The sequence below is a fragment of the Setaria italica genome, chromosome IX, assembly GCF_000263155.2.
Source record: "Setaria italica strain Yugu1 chromosome IX, Setaria_italica_v2.0, whole genome shotgun sequence".
Classification (NCBI taxonomy): domain Eukaryota; kingdom Viridiplantae; phylum Streptophyta; class Magnoliopsida; order Poales; family Poaceae; genus Setaria; species Setaria italica.
In genome coordinates this window covers 52,292,909-52,306,037 of record NC_028458.1, presented here as the reverse complement: position 1 = coordinate 52,306,037, position 13,129 = coordinate 52,292,909, and the positions used below count along the sequence as shown (strand labels likewise).

The 13,129-nt window shown below is 48.5% G+C and overlaps 2 protein-coding genes across 2 annotated transcripts; both read right to left on the bottom strand.

Annotated features, from left to right (window-relative positions):
• Positions 1 to 2,715: 2,715 nt before the first annotated feature.
• Positions 2,716 to 6,646, bottom strand: LOC101779199 (GTP-binding protein At2g22870). The gene is made up of 4 exons (XM_004985069.3): positions 6,092 to 6,646; positions 4,587 to 4,656; positions 3,632 to 3,794; positions 2,716 to 3,124 (listed from the first exon to the last, which is right to left on the bottom strand). Exons 1-4 carry the CDS (start codon positions 6,540 to 6,542, stop codon positions 2,906 to 2,908), a joined length of 903 nt encoding a protein of 300 aa, XP_004985126.1. The 5' UTR covers positions 6,543 to 6,646; the 3' UTR covers positions 2,716 to 2,905.
• A 2,516-nt stretch (positions 6,647 to 9,162) lies between these two features.
• LOC101778792 (phytosulfokines 2) lies at positions 9,163 to 9,993 on the bottom strand. Its single transcript, XM_004985068.4, has 2 exons — positions 9,798 to 9,993; positions 9,163 to 9,685 (listed from the first exon to the last, which is right to left on the bottom strand). Exons 1-2 carry the CDS (start codon positions 9,933 to 9,935, stop codon positions 9,500 to 9,502), a joined length of 324 nt encoding a protein of 107 aa, XP_004985125.1. The 5' UTR covers positions 9,936 to 9,993; the 3' UTR covers positions 9,163 to 9,499.
• Positions 9,994 to 13,129: the final 3,136 nt, after the last annotated feature.

Genomic DNA, 13,129 nt, shown 5'->3' with positions numbered 1-13,129 from the left:
ATAGTTGTTTTTGTTTCTAGATCCATGCGGATGTTGTTTGGCATACGTTTTCTGTACTTAATTTCTAGTCTTGATTCACTCCGGTTTCGTTACACCCCCCCCCCCCCCCCCCCCCCCCCTGCACCGGCTGCTGCTGCATCACTAACGGCGGATGCTCCATGTGCAATCAATACTGGAGTGTTCAGAAGCAAAATCTCTGGACCGGCTCTGGAGGAAAAGATGGTGGTTTGAAATTTTGATCCTCTGCCGCCCTCCATGGCCGAAGCCTTTGTAACTTTGTTACCGCAAAAAGAGAGGAAAGAACACGCGGTGAAACCCAACCAGCTTTCGAATGCACGTTACCATGCAGATTATGAGGTAATGAAAACTTCGCAAGGATGGCGAGAACGCATGCTTGAAATTGAAGTAGGAGACGTACGTATCATGGACGTCAGGGGAAGGTGCCGGCCGGCTGGTGGATAAAGCGTGGACGCCTAGTGTATCTTTTGCGTAGGGCATGAGCGAGCCTCGTGCCGTGCGTCCAGGGGCCGGGTGCCTTGGGCAGCTCAGCCGCATGCAGCCAGCCGGCGCGCCAGAGCACAGGACAGCGGCAGCCGGCAGGCTGATCGATCGATCGGTCGACGCAGCGAGGGCGCCTGCATGTAGCGGCGGTGCAGAGGCTCAGGCCATGTTTAGTTACTCCCAACTTCCAACTTTGACACTATGCAAAAAGAAGATTCCCCATCACATCAAACTTGCGGTACATGCATGGAGTACTAAATCTAGATGAAATTAAAAAGTAATTGCACAGTTTTGTTGTACTTTGCGAGACGAATCTTTTGAGCCTAATTAGTCAATATTTGGACAATAATTTACAAATACAAACGAAACGCTACAGTGTGCTACAGTGCTGTAACAGTAATTTGGCACCTCCCAAATTGGCCAACTAAACAAGGCCTCAATGATCGTCGATTCATGCGTCCCTGTTCCCGTGGACTTTCGTGTCGTCCAGAGGCGAATCATTTCCTGGGCTCCTCCTCCGTCTTTGCCTCGGCCTACTGCCCTACGTACTTCGTTGCGTCGTTGGTTGATTCGAGTTGTCACTCATGGGTCACAGTCGTGCCGGCCCTGGAGCTGATCTGAGCGCTCTGGAGTCGACTCGCTCTCTCTGGTGCCGGATGCCGGATGCGCCTCCTCTGCCTAGTCCAATCGATGTACATGTGCTAGTCAGATTTTTTCATGGAAATTTATGGAAAACACTTGTCACCTCCTCAAGTCTCGATGCAAACGTGTGACGTGAACTTTCTTTGAGAGCACACCACGCATTTTGTTTGTCACTCTTAACAACTTTGTCGGGTTGTGCTTTGACCTCGTGACCGACTAGCTTCTACTACTTCGGTTCTACTAGAACGAGAGCGATACGTACACCTTTGGAGCCGGCGACCAGTACGATACGGCGTAAAGCTCAAACTACCACCTGCACGAAAACAAGATCCCAGACTTCCCTCACAAATACGCTGAAGGCGATGCTGCACGGCAAATGCCGTATCCCGCGGCGAGGCCATTAAACTTAGCAGCGTGAGGGGGCTGCGCGGCACGCCGGCACGCGACAATTTACTGTACTTGCCAACGCCGGCGATCGTATTGCTCGGTAGTACCCTGGTACGGGTGTGCCGTGCTCGTCGACCCGTCGTCGTGTTGCAAGCCGCTGCAGCAATGCAGAGCGCGACGGGTCCCAGTGCGCCGGGCCACGCGCTGCAGGAGACGAGAGAGCCCAGCGGGGACGGGGACGCGGGGCCTGTGGTGGGGGCGCGCGGCCCTTCAGCAGCAGCGCCCTGCGGCTTGCCCCCACGGCCAGCGGCAGCGGGATATGGCCGGTGTTTATTGACCCGCGCTCGCAAACAAGGCTCGCCAGTTTGGCGTCCAGATCGCGCGCAGACCAGGGCCACGGGCCACCCCACCCCTCCGCCGGGCGGTCGGAGGCTCGGAGCGGCCTGGGGCTCGCGCTGCGCTCGACACGGCACCGGCACTGGTCCGGCGCTTCGCAGGGCCGGCACGCCGGGCACGGCGAAAGTGAGAGGCACCGGCCCTGTGCTGCTGTGTACGTGCTTGCCTTCGCTCCCTTTTCTGGTTTCGCTGTCCGGCTCAGAGCGAGAGGCGATCAGCTCCTCGCGCCGGTGAGGACCCCAGGCCAGGCCGGCCGACACGTAGACGTCGCCGCCGGTGCCGCGGAACCAGCCGGGATTCATCGAATCGCTTCGCAACCGTGCTCCCGGCGTGCAGTACAAATAACCCAAAGGCAGCAGTTTTTCGGGCAATAAAATGTGTGCTCGCAAGAGTTCCAGCTTCATGACTTCGGGCTCATTGAATGTGATGTGTACAGTATATTGAATGCTCTCGAGTGCCTTCACCTCCATAAATGTGTAATTCCAGATCGGACATTTATGGTGTATAGTACGTGCAGGAAACATAACTACATAAGGGCTTCACTTACTGCACATGATGGATGAAACAGAAATTAGAGGAAGCCGCATTTCCACTGCACTGCTACTGCTTCCTCCATTCTCTTCCAATAGAACTATTTGCAAAACTAAATTTTTCTCTTTTGATAGTCCTATTTGAATTGCCACCTCGTGTTAGACACAGATGACTTGTTTGATTCCCGAGTAGAGTAACTCTTCTAAATAAATAATTGGTGCATATACATGATGACATTGATGCCGAGATGCATGTATATGATAACGAGAAGTACATAATGACATGATTCATTTCATTCATTAGATGATAAGTAGAGTTCATTCTCCATGGTCATTGTGCCAAGATGAAATAGTCCTGTCAAAAGAGAATGGAGGTCATCATGGCCTGTGATCCTCTCTTCTAACATACTACTATTGTTGCTAGTGGCGGTTGATCTATGCAGCTCTACCTAGACTGCTTCGTTGTCCCAGTAGTTCCTCAGCTGCGACATATGGAGGAGCAGCCCATCTCGGCCTAGTCCGGTAACGCTGCTCGTCATGATCCATGGCGGTGGCTCTGGATACAGCCCGCTGATTGTTTCCTGGAACACCTTGATGTTCTCATCAGGCCGCCCCCCTTTACCCTTCTTTACTTTGTCGCACTTGGTGAACACAAAGGTCAATCCGATCTGAACAGCAATGCAGATAATTAGTTAGGCTACTGTTAGAGATCCCTAGTTAGAGATCAGCATGAAAGACATATTTAGGGGGTGTTTGGTTCCACGGACTAAAGTTTAGTCCCTATCATATCGAATGTTTAGATACTAATTAGGAGTATTAAATATAGACTAATTACAAAACCAATCGCACAGATGGAGGCTAATTCGCGAGACGAATCTATTAAGCCTAATTAATCCATGATTAGCACACATTTATTGTAGCATCACATTGTCAAATCATGAACTAACTCGGCCTAATAGATTCGTCTCGCGAATTAGCCTCCATATGTGCAATTGGTTTTATAATTAGCATATATTTAATACTACTAATTAATATCTAAACATTTGATGTGACAGGAACTAAACTTTGGACTAAAGAACCAAACAGGCCCATAGCATCAACACAAGAAATAAGCAAAACATTAAGTTAACAAAGAGCAGATAAAAAATTATCAGTGGAAGAATATACTGCCTTACATTGTTACGACCAAGCCAGTTAGCACAGTCAAGATCAATTTTCTGTGGCGGAATACTGGCATCAATAAGGAGCAGTACACTGACCAAGGTATCTCTGTTCAAGAAGTACCCCTTGGTAAATGACGACCAGTCCATTCGAGCTGATTGGGACGCAGCTGCAAACCTAATGCAGGAAGATTGTCATGTTCGCTAGATGGGCCTGATGAGCTCCAACAGTATGTTGATAATATAGTTTATACTAGAGCAGTGCTCTAATGATTCTTGAGTAAAAAAATCTTAATAATTGAGTATGGAAACAGAAAATTAGGTGGCTCTTACGTTTCAGTACACGTACTTGTTTCATGTTTGTTACTACATTCTCAAGACAGCAGTACATGAAAAAAGAAATGCTAGCCAAAAAACCATTAACCAATGCAAGCTGAGCGTATGCCCTATCTAGTTTCATGGGAAAAGAAATTGTTATGGGCTTCAAAAGAAGCTAAACGTTTATGGACTCAATGGCATGTCACTTTGTTTTCATATCAGAAGTTTGAACCTGAATGGATTGCACCTAGCCACCTACTGTCCTACATGTAAGCATGTTAAATTTATCACAGTTACACAAATGCAGCATAAACAAATGTATGCGTGAACAGCTGCTGGATGCAAAGGTTCTGGAACAATCTCTCCAACAGAGGAGTGGTGAGTATCAAATTCCTAAATGTCTATGCCAAAATTCAAGTGCAACGCAAATTAACACTTCGGCAGGATTAGATTTGTAGTTGATATGAGAGAGAGAGAGAGAGAGAGAGAGAGAGAGAGAGAGAGAGAGAGAATGCTCCCATTCTGTAACATAAAAACCAAGGCAACAGTGAAAGTTAACTTCCTATACTGAGATCAACCAGGTAACTAGCTTTTCCCTTGAACACAATCAGATAGCTAGTTTATCTATAATGGGTGAAAAGAGTGAACATACCCGTAACCAGGCAAATCCACGAGGTACCAACTCTTGTTAACCAAAAAGTGATTAATTGTCTGGGTCTTCCCTGCAGAACATATGATTTAGAACCCATGATAGTGTATGAGAAATGAACTACTCCCTCTGTCCCAAAATTTAAGATTTTTTAGTTTTGTATTAAGTCAAGTTTCTCTGACTTTCACCAAGCTTATAGCAAAATATATTGACATCTACAATACCAAATAATTTAAAAGACATATTTCATGGTGGGTTTAATTAAACTAATTTGAGGTTGTAGATTTCATGGTGAATTTTTCTATAACTTGGTGAAGGTTAGAGAAGTTTGACTTATGACAACACTAAAACACCTTACATTTTGGAAGGGAGGCAATAATTGAACAGAAGGCAAGATGTCATGCCAAAAGCAAAATTTGTCACATATCGAAGTAAATTCAATAGGTTTGATAAATGAGAACAAGGATATATTATAGCCGCAGCAGATGTGAAATTAGCAAAATCAAAGTGCCATCTACACTAAAACCCTCCTAAGCAAAAGAATGAAATATGATAATTGCAAAACCAATCACTGGTTCTGAAAGGTGCAAAAAGATCACATTTTCCGTACTTTGAATGATAGACATATCAAAAGACCTTCATCAAATCTTCAGAAATCAAAACCAAAGTTCAAAATTCCAAATAGTCATAAAATAGTTGACCACGCCAAATAACAGTTCTCTGCAGGCAACCGGCAGTAACCATTTTTTTCCATCAGCTGTTTTAATTTGTTGAATTTAAATCCAAAGTTTGCGTTAAAATATGATCCGAATTCTAGTAGTGCTACCAGATTCATTTCCTAGTCTATTACGAGATCTACTCTAGAGATAGAGTTCCACTCCTAAGTTAGTTCTACTCCCCTCAGTCCCTCACCCTCTGTGGACCAAAGAGTAAGACAGCTGCAACAGCCATTGTAACATCCCTACTTGTAAACTATTCTCATTAGTGGTCGTCTTCAGTGGTTTTCTCCCACAAGGTTTTTTCTACAATAAATTTGATGCTTGTCCATCTATTTTTGCTGCGCAATTCCTAACAGTTTAAATGCACGGTTCCCTGACAGGATATCACCCAGATTGACAGCCAATTTTCCCAAATCCCAAAGGGCTACCGGCCCAAATCTGAAGGACTGGTTCTCATTCAACTGCCACCAGAATTAATTTAAAACAATTTAAATTCAATAGTACCCCGTACTCATCATTAACTCCACCTCAATCCTCTGATGAGGTTTGCTCTACCAGTAGCAACCGGGAAAACGGATTGTTCCTGGGATTTGAAACTCATCATTAACTACACCTCAATCCTCTGATGATGAATTTATTAGGTTCCGTCGAACCACTAGGTAACCTCAATTCAAAAGTTAAGGGGGAAGGGGAATGACATAATGCAATCTAACGCGCCACAACAAAGCACGCAACTAATTGATATGCCGCTTAAGAGCTAAACAGGTAATAGCATGTTCTTAGTCTCACCGGGCTTCTTCGAGGTCAGCGCAGCTTCCTTGCGACGGGTGAGGGCGTTGATAAGCGAGGACTTGCCGACGTTGGACCGTCCGAGGACCGCAAACTCGGGGCGGTCGTCCTTGGGGCAGTCCCGGGCGCGCGCACTGCTCCTGACGAACTCGGCCTCTTTCACCCTTGCGTCCCCCGCGTAGGGACCCACCACGATGTTCGACCCCGGGATGACCATGTCCGCTGTCACCGCCGCGCCCGGCTCCACTCCAGGTGGCAGGAACAGCGCCGTCTTCACGATCTCCCTGGGCGGCGGCGCGAGCTTCCTGGCGTTCTTGCGGGGTACAGCAGGCGCCGGCGCCGCATCGCCGGCGGCGGCCGCCGAGAGCGTGCACCGGGCAGGGACGCACGCGCGGGTGAGCGGCGGCGGCGCGAGGGCTCGGAGGAGGGAGAGACGCGGTCGGAGGAGCATAGCAGCTGGAGCGCGCGCTGGGTGTTCGACGGAGTGGCGGATGAGGCGGCGCCGGATGGCTGAGGCAGACGGCAGCAGCGTGCCGCCGGTACCGCGGGGACTCTGCTGTAGCTTCGGCCTATTGGTTATTCGGTGAATATGGGCCCAATTGTGAGAGGAGAGGTTGGGCCCTTTTGGCTGCCGGGCCTATTATTGCAGACTAGGCCACACGCACACAAAGTATCCCTTTTCTTTTCAGTTTTCATATTTTCTCGTATGATTCAATCCATGTTGTTCAGACTAGCCTAGCGCATGCATAACTGCACATTGCTACCATCTGAGACATCATTAATTTGACAAAACTACTTGTCTCGATCTCACTCCTATGAGTTGGGCTCTCGAAAAAATATGTTGGATTGAGAACATATATATAGTACTCTCTTCTTCCCAAATTACCATTTTTTTCTTCTTAAATGGCTGAGAGTTATTCTTCTTCGTTGTAGTAACTAAGAAATCCCAACCAACGTTTTTTTCAAAAAAATAATCTATCGCTCAATAAATAACTCTAGAAAAATCTCTTAATGGCTTCAAGATTCTTTGGCTATTTGAGTTTCTTTTAAAAAAACATAAAAAGAAAACGTTGTAAATGCTACTGGTATTTTGATTTGTCATTATCAGGTCGGTTACCAAAGGAAATAAAAAGAAAAGAGTACTGACATAAGAATATAAGATATTACATTATTCATTGCTGACTAAGTGTTGTGACGTCTTAGGTATAAACAACTTTTTCTAGCCATCAGGTTTGGTTGTTAGGTCTGTGATGTGTGGGTATCAAATTCTGACTTCATCCATTCAGTTGCGAAATAGCATGACTACCCTACTTAAAGACAATCTTCTACCGCAGCAGCTCAACTGCAGCTAGCCGGCAGCTAAGTTTTTTACAAATACTCGTGCGTGGTCAACATGTGCAACCGATCAGCTGTGCTGCTTGGCAGTGCAACAGCAACCACAGCAGTAGCAGAAGCGAACATACGGGTTCGTCTACAAACGAAAAAGAAAAGAAAAGGTCAGCAACTATATTGACCTGTGGCCTAAAATAGTACGTGCTCGGCCAGCCAACGCATGTTCTTCGCAAACCAGACCTAATTGTACATGAACTGTTCTGATATAGATTTGGTATGGATTGTCCTACCACGAATCTACTCCAACTTGATCTCAAACTTGTGTCATATTGTGTGTCTCAAGTCTCAACACCCCGTAGCCCAGTGCAGTGCGGCCAAATGAATTCTTCCACTTACTGAAGAATGGTGACTTCTGCTATGCAACTGTCTTAATGGTGATCAGTTTATCCGAAATGGCATCAACTTCTTGCAGTCGGTCAACTACTCCTGCAAAGTTATCAGAGACCGAACGACTCTTCAAACTGGTTATAAATACCAGATGCACGTACAGAGTTGACCAGCCAGGCATTGGCGACTGCCTGACTGACTGGTATCCTGCACGTTCAGATTCAACTGCCATGGCAGGTTCATTATCAATTGGTTGCGAAGAGAAGGGCTCTGGACGAGGCGAATGGAAAGTCGACGGGTTATAATACCCGGTTGTTGAGCCTGCCCTGCCGGACGATCAGTGATGGCTTCGATCCATCGTCCTGGCAGCTCTGAACGGTTGGACGAACCATGCAGCCTGGCTGACCACCGTCCTTCATGCGAAATGAAGCTTTTGAATCAACTACAGTGGCGGCGTACCGCGTACACAGGTTACGCGCAAATTTGTTCGGTGGATATAGATGTATAATCTCCCTGTCAAGAATTAATCATCTGATTGTAGATGCCTTTCGGTTTTTTAGACTCGTAGATAAGATTACTTCAGGACTTAAGTACAAGGATAGCGCCTATAATAAGCGAATCTGTATTCCCTCTATTCACACTCTATAATCAGCGTCAGCGAATATGTATTCCCTCTATTCACACTCTATAATCAGCGTCAGCGAATATGTATTCCCTCTATTCACACTCTAGTCTCAAAGAATGAAAAACAGCAACGAAAATGTGTGAAGAGAGGGAAAATCATTGCAACTTTCGTATTTGCACTACTTTATGAAAATGTTCGCTCACTGTCTAGAGCATGGTAGTCTCAACTTTCAAGTGTGAATTATTCGTTGACATGGTAAAAAAAGAAGAATATAAGTTTTACATTCGTCTTTGTTCATGTTTTCCAATCCCTCACGTATATTAAGCCCCACTTAGATTTCTTAGAGCTAACTATTATCTACTAATCTTTGTAATAAGGAGGAGTGCGGAAGCTAGAATTTTCACCCATCATCTAAAGAAATATTAACTGGGACCTGTTTGGGTTCTATAGGCCAGCAAGTATTCTTATTACCAATTATTGAGCTATATATATTGAATGACTATATATATTGTATATATATTGAGTTGCATGCAACCAGTTCAACCTAAGCTAACAATGACCCAATAGTACACGGCTCCTTCAACTAATTGTGAGTTTTAAGGGATCGAGATAGGGTCTAATTATCTCTCAAGAAGAGAAATACATTAGTATTTCGTTAATGATGTTCATCAGTGGTTCTCGAGATAATAAAAAGCAACGATTTTCATCCATGTTTGTCTCAGAAAAGGACAATATAAACGACTAGACTTTCTTATAACCGATGAAGCACAGGACTACACGTACAGATTCAATATTTACAGTGAGCACAACAGTCTAGAATTTCCATTTAGCATCTCAAGCCAAGACGGCGGATTAAAGTTCCAGGACGTACAGGTACATGATGAGCTCGAGAAGCGAATGGAAAATCACACGGGTGAGAGATGACTAGGTATATATGAAGATAATCCACAGCTAGACAGGACACTGCAGAACTTCAGGTTGGCTAGCTCGTGAACCATGCGAACTTTTTTCTTCTTTGAACTTCATTGTTCTAGCTTGTTCGGCATGAGCCAGCACATCAGTAATTAGTTGTGCTTCCCCTGGGTGTAGATGTAATCGGTGTGAGCGACCAGTGTCCTCCTCATGAGACACTCCTCACCTTCTTCCTCCCCCTCGCACTCCATCGCCTCAGGCTCTGCTTCATGCATTTCCATACCGGGCCCCGAGCAACTCTTCTCGTCACCAACTACAGTGGCGGCGGAGACAGCCAGCTGCAAAGTAGCACAACGAAAGATTGTAGTAAGCTGGCTAGCAATGGTGGCAAATCTCGTCGCCCAGCTGAAACCAAGAGTGAAAAACATGAACTGCCGAATGGATGTATACCTCGGCCTGTGGCATGTGGTCCTTCGCTCTCGGTTCCGGCCTTGCTGCTTGGACCCTTGTAGCGCAGACGAGGAAGAGCAGAACTGCCACCAAGAGGAGGGTAGGAGCCTGAAGCTGCTTGGAGCTGGTGGAGGCCATCTCAGAAGCTCTCTGTTTCTCTCTTAGGATGCTCAGGGCACGGTTTGTGCTATTAGCTGAGCATAAGGTTGGAGCCATGGGTGCTACCTATTTATAAACAGCGGCCACATGGGCTCACCGTCCGCGCCGGAGACGGGCCACAGGATGAGACAACGACCGCTATAATGCAGCGCTAATGAACCGATACGGCGATACTGCCGTAGCCGGAAGGCACTCTGTATTCGCTTGCATCCTCAGGTGGCGACGCGTAGCAAACTCTAAGGCGTGCCGGGTTGCGCCAGAATCTTCCTGTCCTCTTCAGCCACAGCAAGCGGTGCATGTGGAAGATGTGCGTGCATACATGCTTTTTTTTAGATAATGGTGCGTGCATACATGCTTGCAGTATGAACTCGTGTGCTTGGACAAGATTTGTGTGTGTTGTTTCCTGTTCACACTTCACACTTGGCTGCAGGTCGATCATGAGTACAGTCGACTAGTATTCGATTGGAGGAGGTTCATCAACAACTCTACTGTACTGTACTTTGAGAAATCAGACGCTTCGGACAGTGAGCTACAGGTGGACTGACGTGCTCGGCATGCAGAAGGTACGTATGGCTTGAGTTGAACGACCTGACGCCGATCAACCCTTGTAGATGATGGAGCCATTGACTGTGCGCTCGTGCAAGGTACACGTCGTGCGTCGTCTCTCGGCGACCGGCGACCGGCCCCTTGACGGCAGCAGGTGATCGGCGTCGCTGGGCTGGGGCCTGTAGCCAAGTACCGTCTCGCGCATGGAACACGGGTCCATCGCGATCGCACACCATCCTGCTGGTGTACGAGAGACGTCGATCGGCAGCCAACCAACCCCCGCGCGCGGCTCCCGCCCGCCGAGGCAAAGCGGACGCCGAACCCCCCGCGCGCGCAGGTCATCAGGCGCCGCGCGCGACGTCTCGGCCCGGCGACGGGGACGATCACGTGGGCACGCCGGTCGCCGCAGCCTGTAGGTATGTTTCCGGACCCCGTTGCGTGCGCGTCTTCGAACAGTGTCGTGCTACGTGCTGCGCGCCTGTGCCCTGCGGCCGGCGGCAACTTGGCGCTGGCATGGCCAGGATCCAGATCGATCGGCCCGCGCCGGCGCCGCGCCCGCGCGCAAGCTAGTGGATGATGGAGCGCCGATCGGCTAGTGGCGGGGGCGCTCGGCGCGGCGGCAAGTTGTTGACTTGGGGTGTGGCTCGCGACCGCGGTTCGCGTCAGATATTTGGACTTTTTTTTTTGAAAAGTGGATATTTGGACTCCGGACGCGACGCGACGGCCCGGGCGCGAGCCGTGCGGGCGCTGGCACGCGCGGAGTGGATCGGAGCGTCGCGTGGGACTCCGGCTCCACGTGCGCAGGACTCTCCGTTTGCGGCTAGCCACGCCTACCGTGGCGTGCTGGGAAGGAGGCTCCTGGTGACCTCTGGTGTGGTCTGAATCCGGTGTGGACGCAGGGCGCCCGCGGGATGCGTGTTCGTGCAATCGTGCGCGCGCGCATTCAATACTGAATGGATTCGCCGGACGGCGCAACTAGTGATCGACAGTTTCAACTTTCAAGTGGGGGAAGATGCATGGGGGAACGCTACTGTGCGCGCGACGTGAACCTGATCCATCGACGAAGTGTGAACACAGGCAAGCCGGGGCCTTTATTGCACGGGTAGCATTGATGCGTGGGCAAAAAAATGTTTTTAATGCACAGGAAGAATGTCCGGGCAAGTTGCGATCTGTGTGGTGTGTGCGAACCTGCTGCACGGCCTCGTGATGCTGATGTGGGTTTGCCATTGCCATCATCATCATCGAGCAAAGCGATTTTCGCGTTGGTAGGAGGTGGGCCGTTTCCATTCGGCCCAACAAAGATGTGTGTGGGTTTAGTGCCATGATGGATCAATCACAGTTTAGGGCCGCGTCGTGGTGGAGGTAGTTGTCTGGGCTGTGTAAAGGCCAGGCGGTACGGGCCTTCTGAGTTGGACCTCTAGGCCAGCAGGCTTTGCCAGTTGCCACGGCCAGCCAGCGGACTCGTCGCCGTTTTGCCCCGTCTCCCGATGATCACCTGCGCACCCCGCGCGTCTCGGCCCGTCCTTCAACGAGACACACACAGGCAGACAGAGATACTGCGGGCGACCTAGAGCTGAGCCCTGAATCTAGCCATGCCGCTGGAACAGTAACACATCGTGTCATTCCAAGGCAGTAGTAACAGTAGCTCTGCTCTCTATCACCTTTTTTGCATCCTCCTGCGAAAACGTTAAATCAAAATGAATACACAGCGTCCTCTCCGACAGATTAATAACACGTAGTATATACTGACCAGGATTGGAGCAGTGGCCGTGCCATTAAACTCTGTTCCCATGTGGAACGCAGCCCAACTGCCCAACAGTATCTGCTACAGGCTCTGCGTAGCGCGTGAGCTAGATCAAGCGTGCCTAGCCAAAGCTGGTCTACGACCGGAGACCGGAGTACCAGACTACCAGTACAGTGACTCGCGCCGACGCGGCCTTCCGATATACGGCCTTGTCCCGTATAAATAATTCTAAATAAATTTTAAAGGTTCCGTATTGCTAATAGATACCCTATAACTACGGATCTCTCGTGAAAAAAAACGTAACATAAACTACTGTACGGGGAGGCTCCCAGGTTAGGGTATTCCTAAGGTGATCTATACGAGTTAGATTTTGCCTCTTCTACACTGCTATGCCGTCACTGTAGTTTTCTCCATTCCATTGCGTCGACGTGCACCGGCAAATGGGAGAGCAGGTCTCCGGAACCGGTTGTCCTTGTGATCCTGCACTGAGAGAGGGTGAATAAGGTTTTTGAAGCACTCCGCGCGCCTGCTTAAGTTCATCGCCACGGCTCGTCCTCCATCCAATCTTCATGTCACGGCGCACTGTCATCTTCAATGCTGCCTGCCGTGATCCGTCTGCAACACCATCGCTGTTACGTCAGCGCCGCTCGTTATCACGGCTTCCCGGTACGTGCAATGATCTGTTTGTTCATCATATTTTCTGAGATCATGATTGTATTGTTTCTGTTAGAGTTTTGCATGTTAAGATTGTCTCTTGTTGTGATTTATTTATTTCGCGGCAATTGCCTAATTATCCGACCCCCTCTCCTATCTTACTAGACCTATGTCTAGCGTTTCCCGTAGCCTCTGCACGGCACCTCTTTCCCTGCGAGTTGCAGTTCCA